This window comes from Psittacula echo (genome assembly GCF_963264785.1).
Source record: "Psittacula echo genome assembly, chromosome: 5".
Classification (NCBI taxonomy): domain Eukaryota; kingdom Metazoa; phylum Chordata; class Aves; order Psittaciformes; family Psittacidae; genus Psittacula; species Psittacula echo.
Genome location: NC_137739.1, coordinates 67,587,030 through 67,613,914, shown reverse-complemented (window position 1 = coordinate 67,613,914; position 26,885 = coordinate 67,587,030). Strand labels below are relative to the sequence as shown.

Here is a 26,885-nt window from a genome sequence, read left to right as displayed (position 1 = left end):
TAAATGCATACTTGGAAAATTTGCCCTTATTTAGGGTCAGAGTGTCTAGCAGTCATCTTCCTTGGTCTCGCTTTTGATAACCACATGACTAAAGCCAGTAACAAACAAAAACCATAACATGTCCAGTTCTTGGATGTTGCCAGTACTAAAGCTGGGCCTCATTACTTCCTGGCAGTTTGCAAGGGTGAAAAGTGAATTCTGGACTATATTCTCAGTGTAGAAATATGCAAGTGTTTTAATGACCAACCACAAAAATACTCTTGCTTCAAAGTAATTATCTCTCAGAATTCAAACACAGTTGATCTGAATTTGATGTTTAATACAATATAGCTTGTGTAATATTAAAGGATGGTCTACACATATAATTAAAAAATAATTACTATGGTAGCTTAAATGCAACAGGTACTTCATTTTTGCTCACTTTAAAGTGAAATTATTTTAACTAGCCTGTAAATAGGTTTATGAGCTAATAGAGTGATTTCACACTCACACAGTGAAAACATTGGTTGGTAATTGTCAAGAAATCTTCAGGTGGTCATTTCATGAACAGAAAGTAGAGTGGGAATGTTAAATTCACTCTAATGAGAATGCTTCTATGCAGCTTATTTTTAGATTATCTGCTATACTAGACAGACGATGGTGAAGGATTCTGGAAATAGTCTTTCTGATTCCGTTTTGTAGGCACTTAAAACTGAAATGAAATGGGAAGTTACCATCAAATACCTCATTTCCATTCAATGGTTTCTTACTATGGGGTCCAGAAATCTCAGTAAAGCTCCACACATGTGCAAACCGCTGCCACTTTAGTTGTTATCTTTTAGCATGGCTACGTGTTACATACCATCTTTACTGATCCTAAGTGCTCCACTAAGATAATTCCAGGCAATAGGAAGGAGAAATGATACCTGGTTTCCTTGGAGTAAGAGAACCCTGAAGTGCAATGTTTTCAAGACAAATGAAAGCCTTAGGATCTAAACAGGGATCTGTTTAGTTAGTATAAAACAGATCTAATTATCAGGCTATTTAAACACTCTTGCTTACTTACAGAACAGAAACCAAATAATCTCACACAGTCAATGCACCTAGGACTTCTTAAGGATTTGTTGCCTCAGTTTATGTGCAGCTATGCATGATTGTTATGTACATGATAAAGACAAAAGCCCATGACTTGTATCTTGACGCAGTGAGTTGAAGTTGTCAGCTGACTTTACTAATTTCTGTAAGATTAAGTCTCTGGGGTAGTTCTAATCAGGTGAGTATGCTGAGGAAAGACAAAAGGTTAGTTAACTGCTACTTCCAGCAAAGGAATGTAAGCTTTTGTTCCACCCCATTGTTGAAAGGAGTTTTTACATCCTGTTATGAGTGAATTAATTGAGTAATCATAGTTGAAATTTGGAGTAAGTCCACTTCGAGCTTATGTAGATTTAACATTTAGCATAATTTCACAGTGTATAATACCAAAAGAAATACCTGGATGAAGTGTTTCCATAAGGATTTTTGTTCTGAATTTGCTTGCCATCTAATAGCAGAATATGCAATGCTCAAACAAAAATTTTAACCATCTTTTTTTCTGTAGAAATTTTTGATGCAATTTGAATGTCAAAAGGTAACGAACAGCATGTTATATACAGAGATTGCTCTCAGTATCAATTTCTGAATCAAACATGAAGAGTGATTTATCTCATTTCTGGAATCAAATTAATCCTGTTGTAATTGAAGCTATTCCATTACACATGCTATTTTGCTTGTTTACAGTGGTGCTGTGGATTATCTTAACTACAGTATTTTTGTCTGTTTTCAAGCTAATGATGGAAACTGGCCACTACTTAAACAGAGCTCAGCCCCTGTGGTAAAACCACCTCAGATCTCCAACACGGACTGGAAAGAATCAAGCATGGATACTGCTTTAAAACAAGGAACTATATCCAGCCAGCCCTTGCCTACTTCAGTACTAGGAAGTACTGATAAGCTGGTGGGTTTCATCTGTGATATATTTATAGATACGTTTTGCTGAAATTCTGAACCTTTGGCTTCCATAGATGAACTCACTTCAGTTACATACACATTTGGTTTCCCTGCTGATGATTATTTATAAGCCATAAAGAAAATTACTTTTGTATTCCTCCTGTTTCTTCCTGTTCTTAGTGCATTACCTTTTCTTTTTTTTCAGCTTCAGTAGTTCATATTCCTTCCTGTTCTTTTGCATATCTGGTCTCCCCTTTTCTCTCCTTTTGTTTCTCCTAATCATCTCACCCATCTTCCTATTTCTGTACTTCGAATCTTCATTACTCTTTTTCTGTGGTGTAGATTATCACTCTTTCAGTGTGCTCTTTTTCTCACAAAAATCTCATAAAAGAAGTCATTTAATCCATCCTTGAGTGAGTCCGCTGGTAGTGTCTGTCTGCACGGTTGTTCTAGTACTTTATGAATTCTTTAAGACTGCAATCTTTAAAGAATAAGGACCTGGTCTTCAAATAGTTCTAGTAAACTCTGTTATCACCCTAAATATTATCAAATATGTTATCAACTAGATACCGAGAACCAGAACCTAAAACAAGTTACTCAGGTTTTGAAAGCATGTAAATAGTTTTGGATTCGTATTAATGGCTGAAGATGCCTGGCCTCTGATATATGATGGGATTGTGCGGTAAATTTGGGTAGAATCATACCTAGTGATGAAGTAACACAGATTGTTTAGATTGACTCCTTTGTTGTCAAACAAGATTATTAATATGCTCTGTAGAATGAGGAATGTTCTTGCTCACAAGTACTTTAGTTAAATGTTATATACTGTTTCTTGTTCTTACACAGGGCCTTGACCTGGGGAAGGTGCCGCCAGCAGTTCCTGGTGTAAGCAAGCAGTTGCCTCAAAACTATGGGACCTATCCAAGTCCAGTTCCCTTAGGAACAGGTTCTACAAATTCTCTAGAAAGACGGAAGGATGGCAGCCTGCCGAGACCTGGCACCAGTATAACAAATCGGCAAAGACCTGTTCCAGTTCCGCCGCCAAGCAACATCCATCAGCCCAGTTCTTCACAACAGATTCAACAGAGAATTTCTGTACCTCCCAGCCCTACATATCAACCTTCTGGTCCCCCGTTGTTTCCAGGAGGAGATGGCAGGCCAGAACTCCCCTTAACTGTCGCAATCAGACCTTTTCTGGCTGATAAAGGATCACGACCTCAGTCTCCCAGGAAAGGGCCGCAGACAGTGAACTCCAGTTCCATCTATTCCATGTATCTTCAGCAAGCAACACCACCAAAGAATTATCAACAAGCTGTATACAATACATTAAATAAGTCAGTAAAAGCAGGTAAAATATATTTTCCTTTGTTTTTCTTTTGAAATAGACTGTTAAGATGTGATCTACTTACTGGATTTAATTTACTTCCATATCAGTTTGAAAAATGAGTATAAATCTAAAAGAGGAAAGATACATTTATGTCTGCAGCATGGCAGAAAAATGATCCCATATTTTTGGAGGTGATAAATATACATTCAATCACCTTTCATTTAATACAAGATGCAGTTAGGACAATACAGCCTGGATACTTTGCCAGTACTTTCAGCAAGAAGTTGAAAAAACTGTGTAGAGAGGAGAGTTTTTCTCCTTTTACTGTCTCCTTATGGAAGAGGAAAAACATTCCAGGTACTACTCATAGATTGTAATTGTAAGAAGCATCACCAACAGATGAGTGTGTATTTCTGTTTTGATAGGTTCCAATATAATTAATTTGATTTTTTTTAAATTTTCTGTATTAGCATCAAACAGGCAGCAACAGACTCATACCCAGTTTATTTGCAAATACTTTATTATGTAATTTGAGAATGGTTCTTCTTCACTGTTTTCCATCTTTCTGTTTTTCAGTTTATGGAAAACCTGTATTACAATCTGGCTCTACTTCTCCCTCACCCTTGCCGTTCCTTCATGGTTCTTTGCCTGCTCAGACTTCCTCACAGCCACAGTCTCAGCCTCAGACTGAGGTCTCTGAAAAAGATCAAGAGGTGGAAAATGCTCCACCACCCAGTGAAAACAGCAATGTAGAAAACATTCCTCGTCCTCTCAGTCCTACTAAGCTCACACCTATTGTGCATTCACCCCTACGGTATCAAAGTGATGCTGACCTTGAAGCTCTCAGAAGAAAATTGGCCAATGCTCCAAGGCCATTAAAGAAACGTAGTTCTATAACTGAACCAGAAGGCCCAAGTGGACCCAATATACAAAAATTATTGTATCAGCGCTTTAATACTCTTGCTGGAGGAATAGAAAGTGCTCCTTTTTATCAGCCAAGTAACCCACAGGACTTCATAGGCATCTTAGCTGATGTTGATAATGGCAATGCTAGTACCAATGGCAATATTGAAGAACCTATTTCTGTGCAACCTACGGTTCCTCTTCCTGATGAGCCACCCCCTTCATCAGATGCCAATGATAATGAATTACCTTCTCCTGCTACTGAGGAACTGATAAGCACTGATGAAACCACAAATCAAACACCTGAAACAACGGAAGATAACAACAACAATCCTGCTATAGTTACTTCTACAGAACAGTCACCAAGTCCTACACCTGAGGTCAGTTCTCCAGTAGAAGATGAAGCTCCTCTGCCTCCTGCTCCTCCTCCTCTGCTTCCTCCAGTAAGTAACCAAGCAAAAGGACAATTTTGTGGAGAATAAAATTAGGTGTGTGTCTAAGCATAACTAGAAGATGGTAAGCTTAAGCCAAATGGTATGTTTGCACTTCAATTTTCATGCTACTAAAAAGAAAATTAGAGGGGCTCCAAGGAGAATTATGATGGATTAGTTTCTTTACTGCCATAGCCATTTAATATGGAATATATGCATACATTCAACAGGAAGTTGTGTAGGTACTTTAGGTTGTAGAACTTCTGGGAGGGGTATGTTCTTGGTTTATAACTAATTCTGGAATCTGAGATTCCATTAAAAATACTGTTTTCATTTCCCTGGGGCTACAGAGAGAACCATTTATATGAAACTTAAGGATAAGCCATGGCAGCGAGAAGCGTTTTAATTTGCAGACAAGCTGAAATAACTGTTCTGGGAGCAGTGCAGTTGTTTTACCCTCTGAGCAGAGGGATGTGAGACCAGGGGCTGACCCTGACACCACCACAGTTGACTTGTTTTAGCAGAAATGTTTTTCTACTGGGCTGGTTGCATAATTTGAATTACTTTCAATGTTCCTTCTCCAGCTGTGCCAAAACCTTGTCATTACCAAAATCTACAACATATGGAGAATTGAAAATGGGGAGAAAACTGTATTTTGTTCTTAGCTGTTGCTGTGACTCACTTTTAACACTGGCTTCAAAGGGTATCTCTGCTTCTTGATTCAGGCAAGGACCTTGCAATCCTTTGACAATGACTGCGGTGCACATGGGGCATCATGTGTATTTCCCATGGCCACAAGTGGGCCAGGATACTTCTGGGAGAATGTTACATGCTAGCAACAGATATCATTAACATTGAGAGAGGCTTATTATCCAAACTGAAATAGCCATACCAAACAGGAGCAGGAATGAAAACAGATCTTATAGTGCTAGGGACTAAAAGCATTCTATAAATGCTGTAATTAATAATAGACTTCCCCTCCCCCCCCCCCCCCCCCCCCCCCGGGAAAGTGACAAGCACACATGTGAATGATACAGAATATTTTCAAAACATTTAAATGGGTTTCAGATCTTGAGAATGCATCTTCTGGTAACACCAGCCAGAATGCCACATTAAAATAGCTTCATGTTCTGTACTTCTCTTTGCCATAGCAAAAGTCACAACTTATCTGTACCAACCTGCTGATTCAAGGCAAAGAAAGATTCCTCTGAGTAGAGACTGATACTTGGGCTTCACTGTGTCGTGCTTTCTATTCTAAGCAAAAGTGTTAAAAGTGTTGACATTGTCTCAGACAATCCACCCCAAACACATTCGGCTTTATATCAGATACAATTAAGATAGCGGTGCTTAAAACCCACTGACTTAAGTACTTCAGGCTTTGTACTCAATACTCTTAATTAGAAGCTTCTAAATTGTATGGGCGTGCTTTTTGTAGTTGAAGAAGATGTAGTAAGATATCAAGCCTTTTATTTAGAGACTTTATAATAGAAACGTTTAAGGAAGATGAGATTCTTAATCTAGTTTAAAAAAAAAATAGCTAAATCATCTGTTAGTACTCGTGCAAGCTAAAATTTTGCCTTCCAACCTTCATCTCTGCTCAGACAAAACGTACCAACCTGAAGAAACCAAACTCAGAAAGAACAGGCCATGGTTTGAGAGTGAAGTTCAATCCACTGGCCCTCCTCCTGGATGCTTCTTTGGAGGGAGAATTTGATCTTGTACAACGAATCATATATGAGGTGAGCTGCTAAAGAATAGCAACCTCTTGAAGTATTTTTTTTTTGAAAACAAGTGCTGAACTCTTTTATGGTTTCAATAGGTTGATGATCCCAGTAAACCAAATGATGAAGGAATTACACCTTTGCATAATGCAGTGTGTGCTGGTCATCACCACATTGTGAAATTCCTGCTTGATTTTGGTGTAAATGTAAATGCGGCAGACAGTGATGGATGGTAAGTGTCAACTTGGCATCTGGGAGAGACACCATTTTGGTGCACATTCAGAGTTCAGTTTAGACCTATTTGGAAACAATTTCCTTCCCCTTAACCCCCCGCCAAATGAGCATGTTCTAATCTCTAGGTAGTGGCAAACTCAAATGCAATATTCCTATGTGTCCAACTCCTGTGCAAGCACACTCAGATCATAACATATACTATGTTTTGGTTTTAATTTGTGGTGTAGTTATATTTGTTGTTCAGATGCTGCACTAATTAAACTGTAAGTAAGAAAGGATGAAAATGAAGTTTTCATCTTCATATAACCCACCACAGATTTTGGTACTGCTGAAGAATCTAGCCTTGCAGGTAGATGTAGTACTTCTGGAGCATTTGGAGGGATGCAAAACCTTGCTGTGCTGACCTGGTTTATCTTCAAATTTCCTCACATTGGAAAGTACCCTTTTGTACCCAGCAGCTCTGTGAGCAATGAAAATTGACATTTTTGCTAACACCTGTTTGGCTTTACTGGAGTCAGGTGAATCCTGGGATCTGCTCCAGTTGCTTGACAGGTTTTGGACAATGCGTACATAATCTATAAGCATAAGAAACCATTTCCTTTAAAAACAGACAGGCTAAACTCTGTATAGTGAGACAAAATAATTAGGAGTCATGGAAGCTTATTTTTTCCTGTGTACGTTTCTGCTTTATTTCAGGACACCCTTGCATTGTGCTGCTTCTTGCAATAGTGTTCATCTCTGTAAACTACTGGTTGAATCTGGGGCAGCTATTTTTGCTTCAACTATAAGTGATATAGAAACTGCTGCAGACAAGTGTGAAGAGATGGAAGAAGGTTATATTCAATGTTCCCAGTTCTTGTATGGTAAGCTGGGACACTACTTTACGAACTTCTTTAGCTTTTCTAAAATTCATCCCTTTTTATCTCTGATTTGCATGAAACATCTGCCTAGGTCCCAGACTAGACAATACTGCCCATCACCTTCCTCCTCTGTCAAATGATAAAACCAGGGGATTATGCCCCATTCCTGGCAGTGTTCAAGGCCAGGCTGGACGGGGCTTTGAGCAACCTGGTCTAGAGAAAGGTGTCCCTGCCCATGGCAGGGGGTTGGAACTGGAATCATTAAGGTCCCTTCCAATGCAGACCATTCTGTGATGCTCACAGTGCTTCTGTTCTTTGAGTTACTTCACAGGCCCCTTCTAATGTCACCAATTTTTAACCTTTAATTTGGCCTAATTTCAAGAAAATGCTTCCATGGGAAGCTTCCATTTGACAGTAACCAAGTTGTCAAGTATCCTGACAGAAATACTCCAACTTCCAGGTGCACAGATTCCTTACAGATCACATGAGGAAACGTACACTTTGTGAATAATCAACTCACAGAACATAGCTAGTTACCAAGTTCTATTTTGCAAGGAAAGGACCTTGACAGAGCAGACAGATTTTTCATTTCCATCAGAGGCTGTAGGCTCCATTAGGGTTCTGTATACCTGACATGGTGCAGATTTCCGAAAGCTTCAAGCATTACTGTGTAACACCTGCTGTAGAAAGCAGGCCTGTGAGAAACACACAGCAGTTCTCTAAAGCTGCTTTGCTCATAACTTTGTAGAGCTATTTTTTTCCCCATTTGAATAAAAGATTGTAAAGTTTCTTTATTGCATATAGAAAAACTCACGCTCTACATTGGTTTACAGTACTCTGTAAAATTTGGTTTTGTTATGCACCTTAACTTCTGAAAGCATTTCATCATGTGCTAAAAATTGTTCATGAAATCTTTTATTAATCAAACAGACTCATATTTGGGCCACAGTGTCCATACAAAACCATGATCTTCCACCACCTGGGGCATTCTCTGCTTTATTGTTAACAGGAGTGCAAGAGAAGCTGGGAGTGATGAACAAAGGAGTGGTGTACGCTCTGTGGGATTACGAAGCCCAGAATAATGATGAGTTGTCATTCCATGAAGGTGATGCCATTACTATTCTAAGACGCAAGGATGACAATGAAACAGAGTGGTGGTGGGCCCGCCTCAATGATAAAGAAGGCTATGTGCCTAAAAACCTTCTTGGGGTGAGTTCTGTTTCAGTTACCTTCTCCCTTCTTTTTCTTTATTCCTCCTGAAGTGGGAACACAAGAATGTTCTTTGGTCAGGATCCCCTCTGGACATCATCCAGATACACTGCTATGACACCGTCCAAAGCAGACGATTGTCCTTATTCCCTCTTGCCTCTGTGTCATCCTGAACAAAAAGGACAGGCTATGGCCAGATAAGTTCTGAATTTTATTTGGCAAGTTAGTAAGGTTAATAGAGTTTATGCTTTCCTAAGGTTATTCTGTCCCTCAGCTAAAACACAGGGCCCCTACATAAAGCATGATGGCTCTATTAGGCAGCATGAAGCTTTGGTCCAGGAAGTTCTTTAGGAAGGTTTTCAATAGCTGGCACAAGAGCTGTGAGGATGCCAGCTGTAGGCAAGTTGTTTATGCTGTTCTCAGTCAAACAGAACACTGCTATCCATATACCAGGAATGTGAGGCTACTAGGGAGAGCCATACAGAGGACAACATGTGTAAGACAACCTTCTAAAGGACAGGAAATGAGCTCTCCCCAGGGCTCAACAGGGAGTTCTTGTACTTACATAAGCGCATCTTTTGGTCCAGGCGGAGATCTTGAGTTAAATGAACCAAGTCATTTCCAGAGCAGCTGCTGGCAGGAGGAACTCAGCCCTCAGCCTCTTGCTGCTTCTGGTTTATTTTTCAGAAGTTACCCAAGAACATGCTGTAGCTCACAAAAATGTCACCCGCACCAACCACTCCATCATCCAGCTTGTTAACAAGTACCTCTTATAATTGGGATTAATTTATATCTAACTTGGTGTCAGTCATGCAAAACACAGTATTTTTGTTCTGTTTTTTACAGTTATATCCACGAATAAAACCTAGACAACGAACCCTTGCTTGAACTCAGTTGTACAACAGTGCAATACCATGCTGGTAACTGGAAACTTAAAACATACACTGGAGCCATCACTTTTGATCATTTCACACAGAGAAATAAAACTATAATATTTAGTTTTAATGGTGCTTTCTCTTATTAAATGGACAGCATCCACGATTTTCAAGATCTGCAGTTTGTAAATGAGGATCGTTTTTACATGACCCACCACTGCTGAGGAGAGCGATACCTCCACTACCTACAGTGTTTGCCACTATCGTCTGAAGCGGTGTTTTAAGTTAAAAGTTCCGTGGTTGGAGCTTTCTTGTGTTCAGTGTTCAGAGGTGTCATTTGTGGGGTGCAGATAACGCTGTCCAGTTTGCTCCAACCCCACAGCAACTGTCCCACATCAAGATTTTGGATGTTTTGCTGGATACCAGTGAATGTTGAGTTCTTATTACTGATCAGCTCTTGGGTTCTAGGACACAAGATCTTCAATTATTATGGGCATAATTTAAGTAGTCACCAAAGGTAAATTAAGGCTAGGATTAAGCGGTAACATGCTACACGCTTACATCCTAGTCTGGACAACCCCAACAAAAGCTTTAACTAGTCTAGCACCTCGTATTATTTGCATTTAGAATTGAGCTAGAGAACTAACAGAACAGTATTTGTACACTTCTCAAATCCCCTACACGGTATTTCATGTGGTGTTTTATTTTCTTCTTATTCAGCCTACAGCACCAGTGTTATCTCTACTAATGTAAAGGTTCCTCTGCCAACCACTGGCGCTTGTCTGCCCTGGCCAAAGCAGTCAGTACCAAATGTGCAGCAGTTAAAGGATTTGTATGTCTGCATGGATGGAAGTGCAATAGTTGAAAAGGGTGATAGTCCGGTAAGGGTTATACTGTGTGAGCTGAAGTCTGCCCAAGTCAGTCTAGACTAAAATATGAAGGATGGGAGAGAAGTAGGAAGAGGGTTGTGTAGATGCAAAGTCAAGGAGAAGGAAGAGACAAGGTTTAGAGAAGGATTTAAGAAAGGCAGTAGCTTATTTTTTTGTGGTTCCTGGCAGCCTCCAGCTGTTGCCAAGGCAAGTTATGCAATAACCTATTCCACTACATGGAAGTTCCCAGCAAAAAAACAAAGACGCACTTCACTGGCATTTTAATTGTACGTGATTTTATACATCAAAAGTCTATTTTGAATTTCCATTATGAGTTTTAGCCATATTTCCTGTAATTTTCTCCCATTTAACAGTATGCAATTTGATTAATTCTTCATGTACAAGTTCTGTGTATAATTTATATATCCATTCCTGCAGTGCTGTAACTTGCTTTTACCACAGGTTAGCATTAACTGTATATATTGTGGTGAAAAGTGAAAGGGTATTATTGTTGAAGAATTTGCTACATGAATGTGATGATTTCAAGAGCCTATGATACGCTAATTCAGAGAACATGTAAATGTGCATAATAAAGTCCTGCTAAGGCATGGCTGCATTCTCCAGTATTTTTATACAGGTACAACAGCAGACAGATGTGCCTTTGCTCCAGTTGCCATAAAAAGAGCAATCTGAGCTTGTTGTGTTCTACCTGTCACCTCCAGCCTCCTCACTGCTTCTTCACCAGCTGCACAGCCAGCTAGTTGCCAAATAGCTTTTTATACAAGTTCTCCAGTATTCCAGCTGTGCTAAATTACTACTTACTTAGAAAAGCTCTTACGGGGTCCTTCACACACATGCTGACAGCTCAGCCTCCTGCACTGGTTTACTCAGTCTTTACCAGCATGGGAAGACCAGGGCAGAAAGTCACTTGGCACAGAGTGTGCAGCCAGAGGATTCATCCTAGTGGTTGAACCAATTATCAACAGTTACAACTAAATTGAGAGTGCTCTTTATCAAAAAGGGAAAGTTTCAGAGAGTAGAGACCACTGTATCCACTATTAAAGTTACACACTGCAAAATTAAGTATCACCTAGGTTTTTTAAATAAGTGAATTAATTTATTCATATTTGTACATTAAACTGTATACAGTTCCAGAGAGTATTACAGTTAGATTAACAAAAGCTAGTTACCAAAAAGAAAATACAAAACTAAACATTAATTCTGGAAGCTTATTTATATCACAGAAGTGAAGTTTCAAGGTCATGTTCATGTAAGTCCTGTTTGTGGTATTTGCTGAAATATTTATATGTTTAACATGAAATGTTAAAAAACCCCAAGTGATTTCTATAAAATCATAGCTAAGGCAGATTTTATTATTGTACATTGACTTTTAACCATTTGGATAGAGGGAAAAACCTGAGATCTATACCCAAAAGCTATTCTCTGCAGAAGAGACATACACATTTGTTTGCTTTCTGTAGCAAACAGTATACATAACTGTTACTATAAAAGTTGTGCTGTACAGGAGCTGTAGTGCAGGTCACTTTTATATTAAGTGCCAATGAAGGCTTAACAAAATATACAAAGTCTTAAAAGGTGAGGCTGTTTAAAGCAGTAATTGTATACATATTGCACACTATTGTGAATACTCATGGGTCAAAAAAATGCTCCCTCTGCATCTGCCAGTTCCTGCATCCTGAACCGTGCTGGAATGATAAAAGGTCAAGAACCATGAGTGTTACCAGCCATTAACTAGCAGAGAGCAAGAGGCAAGTCCATGAAGGCTGGGCTCTGCCCTCAGGTGTCAGAGGTTTGCTGTCCTTACTGGTCCCGGGACTCGTAAAGAAGTTTTGTTGCCTAACACAAAGACAAAACATCACTGTGTTAACTGAAGATGACACCTCATCTCCCTCCTACCGCTTCAAAAATTTCCTTTAAACCCAAGGCTTTAAGTTCTTTATCCATTTTCCTCTGTCTAAGGCACTTAATAGCAGTCAGACAGGCACTAGAGTAACGTTTGAGACTATTCAGGGTTAGTTTAAATGCAGAACCTGTGATCACTGAGTATTTTAGATCAACTTACATTTGTTTTTTCTTCATCAGAAATGACCGTTTCTGATAAAACCTGCCTTGGGAAAAGCTAGAGAGAAGTAATGTTTCCAAGATCTTGGTAATCCCTCTAAAACATATGCAGTAAACAATGTTATGTTCTATATTACTCATGCCTCCTCCTTACGAAGTCCTGGCTAGGGGTTTCATTGCACTCAGACTATAGTATCAACCAACCTCCTGCAGTGGGGATAGACATGCTTCCTCTTCCCTTTACATGCTGTTAACTGGGACCTCTGAAAGTCTCACTGCACCCATCCATCACACAAAACCAAGCTAAACGACTGTCAAAGGAGACAAAGCACCCCACATAAAGATTTACTTTAGCCTTCTGCAAGTTTTGCCCCCATTGCTTACCTTGTGCATAGCTGCCAGCCAGCTTGCTGACAGCTTCTTATTACAGCTGAAGTCTTCACTAGCTGTAAACTTCATCTGCGTTAGCTCCTCTGATCCTGGTACCTTATACTGCAGAATCATACCTATGGCACGAGTATTGCCTCCTGGAAAAAGAAAGAAAATCTTCAACAGTGACAGGTTCTGGAGCTAAGTAACAGAACAACTTGTAGCTATTGAGCACATCTGAAGACACCAGCTTATCACTTAACTGAAAGCCCTGGAAACCACAGGTGCACCACCAGCAGCCGCAGCAGTGACCATGGTGATACTGCCAGGGTACAGAATGTGTAGACTCGATGTTTAGTTTTCTCTGGCAATCACCGAGGCAGAACTTGTATAAGCCATCAGGTAAAGCCACTAGCACACACACACACACAGGAAATACCCTCGTGTTTCAGTATTACTGTGTCTTCTTTGAAATAGACACCAGTTTCACACTGTAGCCTGCAGTCTGTAAACTGAATTACTTGTGTCTGGTTAGAATGATACCAAAATGGCTCCCTTCTCGATACAAAGTCTGGCACAGCAATCAAAAGTCCCTCCAAGGGTGGCAAAGGTTGGGAAAGGTGCTTATACAAGACTAGAAAACAACTGTCAATGTCATTGGCTTCCTGAAGGAAATCTGCTACAAATGACATTGCTCTGACAACTGCGTGATAGCGACTTGTTTGTGTCTCTTACGCTAGCTGCACAGAGGTAAGATAAACCAAAGCCAAAACACAGACAGGAAATAAGCTTTGTTTAGAATACTGCACTTTATTGGCATTATTTCCTGAAGCAGCAGAGCATAAACTAAGCCCCAGGAACAGCACTGCCATAACACAGGACAGCATTGCATGAGGGGGCTCCCAGAGGCCATTTCTGTAATATCCAAGAAGCCAAACAAAGACAAACTTCATCTAAGTGACCTGATCAAAAGCCCACAAACAGTTTTCATAAAAGTAGCTATTCACTCCTCTTCTAGGGTAAACTGAAATCCAACATCATCACTCACTTCCCTGCATATACCTGGTCAGAACAACAGATTAAAGGACTACTTAGATCCGCAGAAATCAAACACCTAAAGCATTGGACAGTTTGCCAGTGTCTGGCATTCCAGGACGTTACTGATTCAGGCAGAACACACCTTGTAACAACAGGTTTTCCTACTTTTAAAGATGTGTAAAAACACACCATTAACAGTTTGTTTATTCAATGCAAAGCCCTACTGGACACTGCACATGGCATTATTCATTTCTGGTATACACAATTCAGCACACATCTGTTGAAGTGGGTGATGCATAACACTGTGTGCCACTAAAAAATACTATTTCTCAACTTCCTATCTCCCTTCCAGTGTGGACAATAGCACATGTGGTCTAAAAAAGGCCTTGAGCGTTTTAATTCTCCTCCAAAAACATACAGAACATTCAGTCTCAGTTTATTAAATGGGAAGGAAAGGTACTTGTCAATTTGAATGCAATTTGTATCAAACAGCTATAGATCAAACGAAATCAGCAGCACAGAGGAGCAGAGCTGGGAGGGGGTCATGACAACATGCTTAGGTGAGTCATGCTCAAAGGTACTGATGATACCTTCAGTTATGTGCTGGCTCTCCAGAAGGCTGGTGTAAGTGTGAGTATCTTTTTCTACCGTCAAGAAGGCAGGCAGGCAGGCAAAAAGATAAAGCAGTCAGCAGAGTAGTGAACAAGGAGTTACAGGAACATTAACTCAGCAACACAACTGGTTGATTTGAATACTTGGTAAGTTTACTGAAGTTAACATGCTGTACTGACTGAATATTGCACAGAGAGGCTGTCCATTTGGAAAACTCTAGCAGTGATGTTCTAAAGAACAATCATTAAAATTCCTGACCTTGTTTGTTCTCATTTCAGTGAAATCCTATTCAAGTTCATCCTGAAATACTCTAAAATCCGGTAAGAGATAAGGCAGTAAATAGCTGCCCTCTGATTCAGATGTTACCAGTTTCATTTGGCCTCCCCTTCAGCTCCAATAAAATTAATTCCCACCCACATCCCCCTCCAAGGTTCTCTCACTCTTCACGCAATTTTTTGTACCAGTAGAAGAGAAATCTCATCTAGATCCTGAAATGGAAGGTACCAAAGAATAGCAGTTCCCTCCTATGAGCTTTTGAATCAATAGATCTTTATATTTAGCCAAAAGAAACGTTAAGAACAAACTATGACCACCTTTACTCAGGTTTATAAAGGACCTTTCCTGTATTACAGTAATTTCTCAATTCCCAGGTTATCCCCAAAATCCCAGCAGCCACAGACAGGGTTTCACAGACTGCACTCCATTCTGACAGCAGCTGTAGCTAGCACACCACAGTTATTGATAACCTGGAAACACATTGTCCAGCTCAAACCATAACTACAACTTCACATATTTTTTTCTTAATAGTTAATTTGTATTCAATGAAAAACTTACCCCCAGGAGTAAATCCCTCTGTAAGTATCTGAACAGTTGAAATCTGTATAATTTCAATTTCATAATGGCTGTCTCCATCCAAAACCAGATACCTACATAACCAAAGAAAAAACTTTTTTTTAAAAAAGGGTATTTTTTCCTATAATATGAAGTCCAAATCAAAGGAAAAAAATAACCTGTTCTGTGGGGTGGGGAGGGAAAGAAATCAAGCAGGAAAAATCACTTTTCATTGTTCTTAGCTGAGGTTCTTAGCTGAAAGGAATTCAAACTGAAACCACAGACCTGCAGTTCAGTTTGCCATAAGACCCTTTCAAAATAGTAAAAGCATTCTTCTGAAGTTCTGGGGAAAAAAGGAGAACACAGAGTCTAAAGTGTTGTAGCCAACAGGCTGACCTGTAATGGGTAACAGGCGTGGCTGTCATCTCAACAATACAGAGCACTGTTAGAATCATCCTGAAACAAGCTTTCTTCAGTGGCTACAGCCTTTCCCCTGTACTGGCCTCTTAGGATCACTCTTCTAGCTGGCAAAACCACTGTACTCTAGTGGCACCGAGAGGCATCATCAGCAAGTGAAGCTCCACCACTCCCTGGCATTCTGATCCACACTGCTAGTAAATTTAAACTCACTAAAGTTGTATCTATCCCTTCAGTCTGATTACTCTCTCCAATATCTTTGCAGCACATTACTTATATTTTGCTCAGGTTATTGGATAATAACATAGCTGTATATTATAATATATATATATTGCTGTGCAGTAATAATGTAGTTTACAAGTGCAATTACTATCAATCTTTCTTACCTCTGATTATTGGAAAGTCGACAAACCATGAGCTCAGATTTTTCAGATGTTCCCAGAGTTACAAAGAATGTAGCACCTGGAAAGAAATGTTTTAGTATGCTAAGAGGGAGCTGAGGAAGGATCATTCAAGTATCAGAAAGGATAACTCATATTTCCTTACTGCACCTCATACACCGGACTGGGTGAATTAAGAGACTAATTGAAACGTTGAACTGATTAACATCAGGAGAACACTCAAGGATAAAAAGCTGATCTTTAATTACCATGTTGTGAATCACAGCACCTTTCACAATTGCAATGTTATTTCTCCCACATGTTGTGGAAATACAGATCATACCCAAGATGTATCTTTTAAAATGAGAACAGATTTGGAGATGGCAATCAGGCCACTAAAGCCCCTCCCTTGTCACCATAATACAAACTATTGTTTCAGTACTCAGAAAAACCCCAACCTGTCAGAAGAATCTAACAGCAGGATGTGACCTTCAGCACTGTGCTTAATAAATAGTGAAGACATCTCGTTTTCATTACCAAAGGCTAGGTCACTCCTACTCCGAGGTCAGTGAACTTCATGTTATGTTTCTTTCTGCACAAAAGAGCCCCTTCGAGACCAGGAGTCATCTTAGCTACATTACTGAAGTGATTCATAACGTAAAATAAAGCAGACTACACGCTTAACCACTTTATTTCCTCCATGCCTCATGCTCCCTGGATTACCTAATCCCAGTACTGCTGGTCTAGGATATGAAAAAAATAACAACACAGAGCCCTGCCAAACCATCTGCAATCCATCTCCATAATGTGAACCATGCAGCCCAGGGAGCTTCATCTGGCCATTTCACAATTTTACTCAGTCCCACTGATCCTTCAGCATGGGCCCCCAAGCTGCTGCTGAAACGAGACAGCAAGACAGCAATGGCAAAGCTGTAGAGGACATCACAATCACCATCTCTGACTGAGATCTGTGGCTCCACACTAGAATCATAGAATAGGTTGGGTTGGGAGGGACTTTTAAAGGTCATCTGGTCCAACTCCTCTACAGTGAGCCCGGACATCTTCAACTAGATCAAACTGATCTTAAGTCAGGAACAACTTCAGACTTCAATTGCATAACACAAATGCAAGCAGGATAAGCTTTAAAAAAAGGCTTCAGTTTAAAATACACTATGTTAAGAGTCATCCACAGCCTCATCTGCAAAGCAGAGGTAAGAATGACTTGTGTGTCACAGAGGTGAACATACTCCTCTCTGCACATAGCCTCTCCCTAGGAACATTCATGCTATCAACAAGCATGTGGCTTAGCTACTGATTATAGACACTGGCATCACACTGAGAGCCCATCAAAAGCCACTGAACAATCACACAATGTTTTAAAAACTGAAGACTCAGCTTTCTTAATGTAACTAGAACATGAATTTGCTGTATTGCATGTAGTTTTAATGCTATGCAAAATTGACCACTCATGTTCTGCCCTCAACCATAGCTATAGGCCACGGACAAGATCAAAGCTCAGAGATGAAGCCTGAAACAAGCATTGTAACTTGTTAGAAAATACTAAAATATTCCATATTGTGAAGTATTTTCTATCCTTATTTAATGTTAACAGGAAGGTGGCTACAAGATTCATTATTTTAAGAAACACGCCAACTGTTCTCAGAGGCATTGAAAATTCCCTTGTCTTTAGTTAAATCTTTGTAAATACTGACTAAAAAGTGCAAACTTGTCTCTAAATAAACTGACAACACAGAATTATTAATTGGCTAATGAGAAGCATGACAACAAATACTCTTCATCAGGGACTGTAGCAATAGGACAAGGGGTAATGGTTTTAAACAGGGGAAGTTCAGGTTAGATATAAGGAAGAAGTTCTTTACCGTAAGGGTGGTGAGGCACTGGAATGGGTTGCCCAAAGAAGTGGTAAATGCTCCATCCCTGGCAGTTTTCAAGGCCAGGCTGGACAGAGCCTTGGGTGGCATGGTTTAGTGCAAGGTGTCCCTGCCCATGGCAGGGGGTTGGAACTGGATGATCTTAAGGTCCTCTCCAACCCTAACTATTCTATGATTCTACCAAAACAGTATTTAAAGGACACAAAAACCACAGCTCATTTGACAAGAGGTATTACTCCTGCTGTTGATTAGTTCTAACACGGCATTTGAACAAATACAAATGAGACCACACCAGCACATATATGCAGTCAGTCCTTACCATTCATAAGTACTTTAAGCTGCTTGTCATAAAACTCTGTTTCTTTCTGAGAGATGAGGGCACATTCAGCACACTGGCGCACAGGGTCCACAAAGCACATGCGAGGCAGAGGCACTTTTTTACTGCAGCACTTGTCACAGAAACACTTCCCACATCTTCGACAGTGGTGCTAAGCATGAGGGGACAATTTGGTTAGTACAAATGTACAGAGGAAACTAATAGGGAATAATCTGAGAATGTTACTACCTTAATTATCCCCCTCCTCAAGAAACAGAACAGTTTCTGAGGTACAGGTAAAGGAAATTCAACTGCTACAGCAGCAGAAAGAAATCCCTGAAGACTGAACACAACTGAGTACGGTATGAACAGCAACAATACAAGCCTTTGCTGGCACTCTTTAAACATGCTTCTAGAGCAGATCAGGCAAGACACTGTAATGGCCTCTCCACTGTCTAGTAAATCCTTCACCCTACTGTCAATAAACACACAAGAGAAGAGTGGTTTCTAGGTCCCTTCACACTTCCAAGCAAAATTAAACTTCAACTGGCATTGCTATTCTTCTCCCTTAAAACTTACTCTCAAGTTTTTCCCATGAAAAAAGATGGAAATCTTCGTACTTAAACCCTAAAGCTATTTCTCTATCAGAAATATCAAGAAGCACAGTTCAAATCTAATGAAGCTGCAAAATCAGAACTAGTATTGCTATGTGTTTCACAACTACCGAATCTGCAACAAGTGGCTTGTGCTCCAAATCACTACTGGGGTGTGACAGTCCCAGCAGAAATTCCTGCTGCAAGTTCTCATGTCAGAACAGGTATTCCCAGGCAAGCAGGAACTGATGTGCAGCACAAAGAGACTTTGCACAGTTTGATACAAGGAACTGATATACACTGCAGTTCTGGTCAAGTGTTAAGCTTTCCTTCCAAATATTGTGCAAAATTCTCTGCAGTAACTATTTCCCAGGGCTTCATTTACTCCCCACAATAAAACACAGCAGCCTCATGAATTAGTGTTTCTAAACCCAAACACTCAAACGAACCACCCACCATGCTCTTAATCCATCCAGCTAAAAGGTAAGGCAAGAACTAAGAGAAAATGTGTTCCATGATTGAAGGGAAGCAGAGAGTAGAGCTCCTTCCTGGCATCCAGTGACAGGACATGTGGGAATGCTTCGAAGCTGCTATGGGTAAGTTTAAATTGGGCATTAGGAAGAATTTCTTTACCAGGACAGTGGTCAAACACTGGTACAGGCTTTCTAGAGAGGTGTGCAATGCCCCAAGCCCATCAGTGTTTGAGGCAGTTGGACAATGCCCTTAATAACATGTACAGTACACAACTACAATTCAGTGGGCCCTGACATGATCAGGCAGTTGAGCTAGATAATCATTGTCTCTTCCAACTGAAATACTGTGTTCTATTCTATTACTAGGACCACTGACTGACATCCTGCTGGTCTTCAGGCCTCCTGAAAATTTTCACCTATCTGATATAACATACCAGTATGTCTGGTGGTATTCATGCACACCAGAATGATTCTAAACTGACCGGCTCACTTTTATGTAATGAGCGTAATTTAACTCTAACATCAGTGTTTTCTCTTCATACAGTGAGCCTGATTATGGCTCACAGCAATAAAGGGTGTTTACACTTTCTACTTTAATTGGAAATTCCCTTTTCCAAACCTAAGATAAATCCTCTTTTACTTTTATAACAGAAGGAGAATCACAGTTTTGGTTTTGCACATCTTAACAATATGGTTCTTTAATGTAAAATTATAACTCATTACTACTGAAAACAACTTTGCTTACATTTCCACACCTGAATTAGTTAATTTGTTTTCTATGTCAGTATTGATGTTAGCAGCCAACTCCAGCTGCTTCCTTTGAATGTAAATCCTGCAGGTACCCAGTAATTTGGGAAAACTCTACACAGGTGTTAAGACATTGAGAAGCAAGAAGAATTTCAAAGAAACAGAATTAAACCAAAAAGGACCTCGACTCAGAAAAGGCAGATCAGAAAGAAAAACTACTTTAAGTGACATCAGACTTTGCATGATCTTCTTATGATTTAAAAGGTAGAAGATTTCAGTAGAAGTCCATACTGGTATTTTGCCACAGTTAATGCTTTACATTTCATTGATTTCTCTTACCTTTCTAGTTATGAAGTCAAATTTTGTATCACACTGCATACATCTTGGGCACTAGAAAACAGTACAAATTAAGATTAATCTACAAGATTTCTAAACCTTCAACCCTACCACCACATACAAAGACTGAGCTTTATATTTTGCCTAAAAAGAAACACCTTCAACAAATTTCCATCCTTTATCTTTTCACCAGGGATGGCTTTCATTTAATTGCAATGTAGCAATATAATGTCATCCTTATTTGTAAGACAAAAAAAGCTGCCAAACTCATTCCAAAACTCCACTTCAGAAATACTTATGTTTACTTACATTTGGCTATCCAAACAGCCATATACTGCAGAGTCAACTGGTTTTATATAAGCTATCATCCTCACTGTATTATGCTGCAATGCTCTGTTGACTCTCTAAAAACACTGTTCATGTATTTTTATGCTCCCAATACTAGGACATTTTTGAAACATGCTAGGAGATAATCTGGTTTTCTTCCAAGCCACTAAGGCTTAATTTTATTCCAGCTACAAAATGTTACTTCCTGAAATTTCTCTTTCCTAAAACAAGCTTACACCCACACACTCCTCCCAAAAGAAAAGCCAGAAATAATTGAAGATGTTTTTGTCTCTCTCAATGGAAGTTTTGTCTCTCACAACTAAGCAGAGTGTCAGGGGCGACAGTTTTGGTTTTCTAAGCTAGTAGGAGTGACAATTTAAGTTTTCTATATAGAAACTCACCTACCAAAGGGTACTCAGCCACTAAATCCCTGGATCTTCACCAAGAGCTTACATATTTTATTCACCATATCAAAATGCTCTCTCCAGGGCTTATAATGCAATTACTACAAGATTTATTTGCAAATATTAATACAAAATTATGCCAGAGATCTAAACCAGGAAAACATGGTTGGATCCCGTAGTAAGTTTTATACCTCTTGAAACTGAACTCCTCAAATCAGACCATCTCAGGCTACAGCAGAATGTCATCTTAAAAACATGCCCTCAGCTCAGCAGGTGCTATTTGCTAAGCACACAGTAATCACTCTTTGCCCTTCATTAACATATTTCAATATCTTATCTTCTATTAACTTTTTCAGGTTACAAGTGGTTTTGTCATCTATTTCAGGGACTTTTGCTTCAGCAGATTGCCAATCACTGTCACAAATTTAACAACTATGGCCAAGAAAATATCTCAGTAACTAAATTAAAATTCTCTAGAAACCTTTCATATTCTTTTGAAGTAGAAGACTTATTAATTTGAAATAGTTTAGATCAAGTGTTCTCATGTCTAAACAGAAGTTTAACATATTAGAGTAACTGCAGTCACCATAATGGAACACAACAGTGCTTATTGCTGCTTGCAATATTTATTATATTATCTGTTTCTAAATCCTAATCCAAAAAGTGTTCCTGTATTGTTTCAAATAACGTACTACATTAAGGCATCCAGACACCTCTTTTCACAATGGCTGCAGAAAAGCTTATTCTAACATTCACTGATGAATAACCTTCAGCATGAAGCAACTTCAGCATTCACCAGGTTTCATCTCTGTAACAAGTAGTACTCTACAGCCAATAATCATATTTTGTTCTACATTTATCTTGATTTAGTGTTTTAATTTTTGACATTCTTAGCTTAATAGCTTGTCTGGGAGCTGGACCTGGCTGTTTTTGTTGTTGTTGTTCAGGAATTAGAAGGCACAAGCTATCTACTGGGAAAAGGAGGGGGGGTTAAATAACTTTTCTAAATACTACCCTAAATAGATTTCATACACAATGTTATTATAAACATACAAGTTGCTTTTCAGGAAGGAACAAAGTTATCCACCCTCTCATTTAATACAAACTCTATAGAAAAATATTTCTGAATTCCAGATGTATCATGATAACACTGCCTGATACATAATGCAGGCATAAATAAACCGTAAGTCAAATGGCATATGGCAGCAGGCACAGGATAATCAGATTTTCCTACAAAACGTTCTAACACAAGTTGGCTGATACACTGTTCTTTCAGTGCTTTATGTAAAAAGAATAAAGTGAACCATTGGCAAGATATGAACTTCTATTTTGCCTGGGAAGAGATCTCTATTGAAGAAAATCTGGAAAGGTGAATTCTTCCTATCCATCCATATGCTGACATAATTAGAGAGTGCACAAGTTCCAAATTAAGCTTTATTGCTTGACAAGTTTCTTATCACATCTACAGAGAAGGAAGCACAATGTCTGAGTTACTTCTCATGTCTTCAAGATACAGACTTTTTAAAACCAGCATAAATCTGAGGGTTTTGTCAAGTGGAAACAAAAAGATATGAAGAAATGAAATAAAAATGCACATCACAAGTATATTCATTCACATACAATCAACATACTGGTATCAGGTTACTTCATATAGCAAGAGGAAAGCGAAAGAACAGCCTACAGGTGTTGGATCTTGGTATTAATTAGAACTGAGAGCTAATTCATTGCAAAGAGAGTGGAACTTCTCACACATTTGCTGAAACGTGATGAAAAATTTGCATAATCCTCTGGATCCAGCCAGAGGTGAGAATACTGTAGATGGACAAGAAACTATAGTTACACTTCACATGCTTTATTTGCATATTCAATAACAAAGCAACTCAAGAAGTGATGCAAGGTAACATCTGGTTGAGCTTGTTAACACAGTGAACTTTTGCAAATGTGAAAGTTCACAAGCTCATCACCTTGTAATCCACCTTACCAAAACAGCTGATGCCAGAGTGGAAAATACCAAATGCAAAAATATGGCTGATACAGCTCCCAGTCCTTTCTGACACTACAACTGCACAGGGCCAGCTCACTGCTTGAGCTACACAAGTTTGCCAGCAGTCCAAGGCAGCTCTGTCAAACAATCAGTGCCAGTTCCCGGAGCCTGAGCCAACACAGGCCCCAGCTACACAGAGCTCACCTCCCTCCTGCAGTGATGGAGGAGCCCTGGGGACTGACTCACCACATCTGTAAGCTCCTTTCACACATTCCAGCTCTGAGGCACTCAGTGCTTCTCAGCAACATGCAGATCTGGTGCACAGCTGTGTATCACGAGGTTTCGCCACCTCCACATTCAAGCATACATACTACTCAATTTCTAGTCCAAGATTTGCTTAATAGGAGCATCATCAGTTGAGCTCTGCTGGTGATTACCAAAAGTTCTGGTAAGACAAGGCACATGCAGTGACCAACATCTGTCTCAAATTTAATGATGCTCAGCACAAATTTTCATAGTATTATCCACCTCAACTCATTATTTATATTATAGATAAGGCTACCAAAACAGAATGTTTTCTGTAGTCCTGCTTCGATCTCACACTCAAAAATCCTCAAAATAACTGATACTTTAAGCCAGTATAATCTTATGACATAAAAGTTAAAAGTTGAAGGATATTTCAATGTTATGTAAGTTTCACAAAACTACCAACTGCCATAATTTTTAGGTGGCATTACTTTTAGAAAAAATAAGCCAGTAGACTCTTTCTGCATAAGAAAAGTAAAGCTACTGACTTTGTGAGTGTTACAGCAGAAGGCAGCATGTTGGAAAAGTCACATCAACATTTGCTAATACTAGTCTCTTCTCTTGGACTAAGAAGACGGGTTTTTTAATTACATCTGACAGGGTAACAGAGCAAGTGTTCTGGCTGAATTCATTATCCAGATAACACTGCCACTTTAAATTTCACTTTATTAATAAATACATGGCCTTTATAAGCTTTCCTGTATACCACATACCTGCTCTAGTTAAAGAAGAAGTTGGAAACATATTTGGTAATCATTAATCAAAGGGATGTCAGAACTTTGATACAGTTTAAGAATCTAGTGAAATAACTCCTTACAAAGTACCAATAATGCATGATTAATAATATGGATTAACAAATGCATCTAAATTTAATAATTTAAATGATTAATAGTATGGATTAACAAATTCATTTGCATGCATTTAAATGCTAATTCCTCTCAACAGCAAATGTCACTGAGTCTGATGCAAACGCTCAGTCCCAAATCAACACCATCAACCGACTGACAACAGACTACAGGGGGGAAAGGTCAGGCTTACAGAGTATGAATACCTGCAGTAAAACTGTAACATCATATTCAAAAAGTAACAAACAATAGACTTACACATTCAAAATATACAGACTTAAATATATCCAACTAGTTTAAATAAACCCAACACAATCCTCAAACAACCTCTAGTTGAATTAAGATGGCATTATGGATTAGGCTGAGTCAGAAGTACTTTGGGGTTTTTTTAAATGAAAATAGTCTGCTATAATCAAGAACTACTGAAATACAAAACTACACTTAGGAAGGTCAGGGAGAAAAGTAATTTTAATTTAACTGTTGCACAAGTTATAGTCACTGATGCTGTTGCTGCCAGGAATCAGGTTTCTGGGTAGCTCAGGTGAGTGAGTGCACACAGGTGCAAATGACCAACCCAGCAAAAGCAGACGCTGCACATTGCAAAGGGAAATCCCTTGCACAATAACTGCTTAGACTTTGCTACAAACTGATAAATACACACCCCATCTGCAACACACCCAGTGCACCACACACCACAAGTGGTGCTGGCTGGCTTCAAATACCTTCTAGCGACTTTCAGCTCTGGACACTGAAAGTTTTGTCTTACCTACACTTACGAGACAGAACCAGTGATGACAAGGAGGGTTTTTTTAATTCTCTAAGTATGGAGGAAAATAACATAGGAAAACACCAACAAAATATTTTAGCAGACTGCTTGTTTAAATAAGTTGAAAAAGTCACTTTACAAAGCAGGGTTAATTTGGACAAAACCAGCAAGGGACTCACTAGTCACACACCTAGTGCCAGTAAAGGTTAGTCTGAGCTGCAGAAGCTGTGCTAGCAATGCAAATTTCCAGAGTTTCTACTTTTACACAGAACTTTTCACTTCCACAGATACCACGTAGGGAAGAAACTTTCTTCCTCATTCCTAACCAGAAAGGACATAGTGTTCCCATGCAGAACAGACCAACCATGTCAGTATCTGGCAAAGAACGGCTCTGTACAACAGCTCCCTGCTTAAATTCATATTGGCCCATCTAAAATCTTAATTCCAGTCACATTTAAATTCATTGGCATGCATCCACACCACAGAACACTGGCAATAAAGAAACAACTGTGTCTAAGTTATATTAACATCTAGCTGTAGGGACCAGTAGCAAATAATGCATATGACATGAAATTTAATACAACATCATGATCACATAGTTTACTTGGAAAGTGTTTAAAACAAAAGTTGATCGAAACAATCTATGCTATTCAATACTCTTTTAACGTTACAAACATTCACAAAGGGAGCCAAAGAGGCTGTTCTAGCCCTACTGCCTTATCGCTTTGCGACATTCTTTTTTAAATCAACATGGTCTTCAGAATTAGATTTATAGGGATTTAAAGAGAATACTTCACTAAACATCAATGCTCACAGCACTTTCAACCCGTTCAGTTCCTCACTCGTTTTTGTGAGAGGGCACACATCGCTGAAGAACGAGCGAGAACCCCGTCCTTTCAGTCTATTGATCTATGCCAACAAAAACCCTGTGATTTACATCCACAGTCCCGACCTGGGTCAGCCCGATCCGCTACCTGGCCAAGCGAGGCTGCCCACCACTCTTTAGCACCCGGGCGGGCCCCCGCCACCCGACCACCGCCGGGACCCGACAAGTAGAGACGGCTTAGGGGCGGTAGGGACGCGCTAGAAAAGGGAAGAAGCGCCATCTCAACGCTCGATCCCCAGCCAGGAGAGTCGTGTCCCAGCTCCCTACAGGGCAGCGGTCCTTGAGGCAGCGAGGGCCCCAGGGACAACGGGCCGACGTTCAGGCGCGCAAAGAAGCCCCGCACCCCTAGGGAAGGGAAAGAGCGGCGCCCCCGCCCCTACCGATACCTCCTTGTCAGGCACCCAGGGCGGCTCGTCCAGGCCGAAGGGGCTGCGGGCAGAGCGGTGCTCAGGCACCATGCGCAGCCCACTGGGCGACCGCACCAGCTTCTTGGCATCACGGGCCTCACAACCCGACATCTTCCCCTCGAACTCCACCACCGCTACGATCCCCCTCGGCTCCGCGAAGACACCGCCACTACCCAATGACCGCCCAAACCCGCCCAAACAGGCATGGCGCACTACCAATGAAAAGCAAGCAGCCGCCAGGCTCCGCCCACTCTCTCCAGACACCCAATAAAACACTGCCTCTGGACTTCCCAGCCAATCCCGCATTGCTTGGGATTGACGATAGGCGTGTTATTCCTTCCACACCCCTTTAGGTGCTCGAGGCGCATGCGCAACTGGAATTGTCAGCCCCACAACCCGGAAGGGAAGGGCGTGGGCGCCACAGCCACGCCTCGTGTTCCGTGTTGGGGGAAGAGTGATAGCAAATCAGCGATAGCGACG

At 40.0% G+C, this 26,885-nt stretch overlaps 2 protein-coding genes across 4 annotated transcripts in view; one reads left to right on the top strand and one right to left on the bottom strand.

The window, feature by feature from the left end:
* PPP1R13B (protein phosphatase 1 regulatory subunit 13B) overlaps positions 1–10,782 on the top strand; it is a gene marked incomplete at its 5' end in the record, with an annotated part of 70,686 nt that extends 59,904 nt beyond the window's left edge. For all 3 annotated transcript variants that reach the window (XM_080617874.1, XM_080617873.1, XM_080617875.1), the window contains 8 exons: positions 1,803–1,972; positions 2,812–3,313; positions 3,869–4,638; positions 6,228–6,365; positions 6,446–6,579; positions 7,278–7,444; positions 8,451–8,650; positions 9,497–10,782. In XM_080617874.1, the coding sequence (XP_080474000.1) occupies positions 1,803–1,972; positions 2,812–3,313; positions 3,869–4,638; positions 6,228–6,365; positions 6,446–6,579; positions 7,278–7,444; positions 8,451–8,650; positions 9,497–9,538 (2,123 nt within the window). In that variant the 3' untranslated portion in view covers positions 9,539–10,782. The remainder of the gene's footprint in view (positions 1–1,802; positions 1,973–2,811; positions 3,314–3,868; positions 4,639–6,227; positions 6,366–6,445; positions 6,580–7,277; positions 7,445–8,450; positions 8,651–9,496) is intronic.
* An 857-nt stretch (positions 10,783–11,639) lies between these two features.
* ZFYVE21 (zinc finger FYVE-type containing 21) lies at positions 11,640–26,538 on the bottom strand. Its single transcript, XM_080618518.1, has 7 exons — positions 26,385–26,538; positions 20,484–20,534; positions 18,335–18,503; positions 16,130–16,205; positions 15,330–15,421; positions 12,861–13,003; positions 11,640–12,251 (listed from the first exon to the last, which is right to left on the bottom strand). The coding sequence occupies exons 1-7, from the start codon at positions 26,514–26,516 to the stop codon at positions 12,216–12,218; spliced, it is 699 nt and encodes a 232-aa protein (XP_080474644.1). The 5' UTR covers positions 26,517–26,538; the 3' UTR covers positions 11,640–12,215.
* Between the last annotated feature and the right edge of the window lie 347 nt (positions 26,539–26,885).

Coding starts and splice junctions, on each gene's coding strand:
- ZFYVE21 (XM_080618518.1), bottom strand. CDS start 26,516: ATGTCGGGTTGTGAGGCCCGTGATGCCAAGAAGCTGGTGCGGTCGCCC. Junction 18,504..20,483: donor TTGACTTCATAACTAGAAAG/GTAAGAGAAATC, acceptor CCTCATGCTTAG/CACCACTGTCGAAGATGTGG. Junction 12,252..12,860: donor GGCTGGCAGCTATGCACAAG/GTAAGCAATGGG, acceptor TCTTTGTGTTAG/GCAACAAAACTTCTTTACGA.